At 38.9% G+C, this 2,347-nt stretch overlaps 1 protein-coding gene across 1 annotated transcript; it reads left to right on the plus strand.

The window, feature by feature from the left end:
• LOC138137306 (juvenile hormone esterase-like) lies at window positions 1–2,108 on the plus strand. Its single transcript, XM_069056617.1, has 6 exons — window positions 1–296; window positions 345–645; window positions 709–1,085; window positions 1,135–1,470; window positions 1,522–1,669; window positions 1,723–2,108. Exons 1-6 carry the CDS (start codon window positions 162–164, stop codon window positions 2,055–2,057), a joined length of 1,632 nt encoding a protein of 543 aa, XP_068912718.1. The 5' UTR covers window positions 1–161; the 3' UTR covers window positions 2,058–2,108.
• Window positions 2,109–2,347: the final 239 nt, after the last annotated feature.

Consider the following 2,347-nt stretch of genomic DNA (forward strand, 5'->3'; position numbering starts at 1 on the left):
GGTTTGGAACATGTAAATATTATTATCAATTTAAACAAAATAGTGATAAGTGTTTTATAATAACTGGTTCTAATCGTTGTGTTATTTACTCTGTGTTTGTATCAGTCTGAAGCACACACTACTGGAAAGAGATTTTTTAATTCAGTTGGAATTGTTACAAAATGGGACCACCTGAAGTGACCATCGAACAAGGTAAACTGCGCGGCAGTACCGGAACCAATCTGCGTGGAGAAACTTTTCTCAAATTTCAAGGAATACCATATGCCAAGCCTCCACTTGGTGAACTCAGGTTCAAGGTAACATTATCTCCGATTGGAAAATGTGTGTTCAAATTTATCTTGCAGTCTCCTCAACCTCCCGAGAAGTGGACAGGAGTTTTCGACGCTTCCAAAGAGGGAGATGTTTGCTACTGTCGCGACTTATTCAGACCAGAAATTATCTCTGGAAGCGAAAATTGTCTAGTTCTGAACGTTTACACGAAAACGATTCCGGATGAAAAGAAGAAAAATTTGCGTCCGGTACTTTTCTGGATCCACGGAGGAGGTTTCGTTTTTGGTTCTGGAACTGAAGAATTATACGCTCCTGATTATCTGATCACTGAAGATGTTGTGGTGGTTACCATAAACTATCGTCTTGGGATTCTAGGTGAGTTTGTGCTTATTTTAAATGAGATGCAAAAAATAATAATTTGTCACAATCTTGTTTTAGGATTTTTGCGAATGGAAGATCCTTCATTGGGAGTACCAGGCAATGCCGGGATGAAGGACATGGTCATGGCCTTGAAATGGGTGCAGAAGAATATCGACAAGTTCGGTGGAGATCCCAACAACGTCACAATCTTTGGAGAGAGTGCAGGCGGAGCTTCTATCCATCTGTTACTCTTGTCACCAATGAGCAAAGGTCTCTTCCATAAAGCCATCGCTCAAAGTGGCTGCGCTGTGAACCCGTGGGCCCAAGGGACACCAGGAGCAAAGAGAATTGCCAAGGACTTGAACCTCGAAAGCTCAGACGAAAAGAGTGTTCTCAAATTCTTGATGGACAAGTCAGTGGAAGAGCTTTACGAAATACAGAACCAAACAAAAGATGTATCTTTGATTGTAACTGTTAAATCACTAGACTGATTTATAATTTCAGAACATGGTTGCGAGCGAGATCAGACCGTTTGGTGTGGTGGTTGAGAAGAATTCAAAGGAACCAGCTTTCCTCCCAGAAGAACCCATGAAGCTCTTGGCGGAGAAAAAGTTCCAGCAAGTTCCGTTCATGATTGGATTCACAACTAATGAAGGAATAGCTTTTGAAGTGTTCAAGAACCCAGAAAAACCAGAGGGACCAGCTTTGGAAGATCTAATTCCATGGTATCTTGGATATAAAGTGGGGACTGATGAAAGTAAAGCTTTGGCAGCCAAAATTAAGAAATTCTATTTTGGTGATGAGGAACAGTGGCAAAAAAATATCGCGAAGAAATATGATGTGAGTGAACAATTTCTCGTCTAGCTTCCAGTAAATGAAAATATCTTTCAGTTGTTGTCTGATGTGATGTTCCTCTACGGAATCTATGTCACTGTGATGAACCAATTTCATGCTTCCAAAGCTCCGACTTATATGTACCAAGTCTCGATCGAAACACAACTCAACTTCTTTAAGAAATTCACAGAAGTTACAGTACCAGGTGATTCAATTTCCAAATGTATGCAAATTTAGTTTTGACAAGTTTTCTTCCAGGAGTGTCTCACTGTGACGACGTTGGCTACCTTTTCAAGCATTTTCTTTCTATCAAAATTGAACCTGGCAGCATCGAAGAAAAATCTGTCACGAGATTCGTCAAGTTGTGGACAAATTTTGCAAAATATGGAAATCCAACACCGGACAAAAATGATTCGGTGTTGGATGTTGTCTGGAAACCGGTAACTCGAAAAGAGCTTGACTATCTGGATATTGGCGAAAAACTGACAATGAAGACGAATCCCTTCTCCGAAAGGATTAATTTCTGGAAGGAGATTTACGTTAACAGTCCAGCCGCCAAGAAATCTGAGTGTGCCTACTTAAAATCTGTTTAGAAACGTCTCGTTTTTGTTTGTACTTTGACAAATAAAACTACACTTTGCGATTGTGTCTGTATTTTTCTTTTTCTTTTAATCTAGATAGAGAAGAGTTGAAAAATTAGAACTTGGATATACAATTGCGAAATATTTTTTTCCTCTACTAGACTTTGAAAAACTAAGAAATTTGAATACAAATTTGAGTGAAATATTTCCTAACAAGGGCGGAAATAATATTTCTACACTAAAAGTTCAATTTTGATGGTTTCCTGAGGTACATAAATTGAAATCTGTCCAAGATAATCTCA

The sequence above is a fragment of the Tenebrio molitor genome, chromosome 8 (genome assembly GCF_963966145.1).
Source record: "Tenebrio molitor chromosome 8, icTenMoli1.1, whole genome shotgun sequence".
Taxonomy (NCBI): domain Eukaryota; kingdom Metazoa; phylum Arthropoda; class Insecta; order Coleoptera; family Tenebrionidae; genus Tenebrio; species Tenebrio molitor.

Coding starts and splice junctions, on each gene's coding strand:
- LOC138137306 (XM_069056617.1), top strand. CDS start 162: ATGGGACCACCTGAAGTGACCATCGAACAAGGTAAACTGCGCGGCAGT. Junction 297..344: donor TTGGTGAACTCAGGTTCAAG/GTAACATTATCT, acceptor TTTATCTTGCAG/TCTCCTCAACCTCCCGAGAA. Junction 646..708: donor CTATCGTCTTGGGATTCTAG/GTGAGTTTGTGC, acceptor ATCTTGTTTTAG/GATTTTTGCGAATGGAAGAT.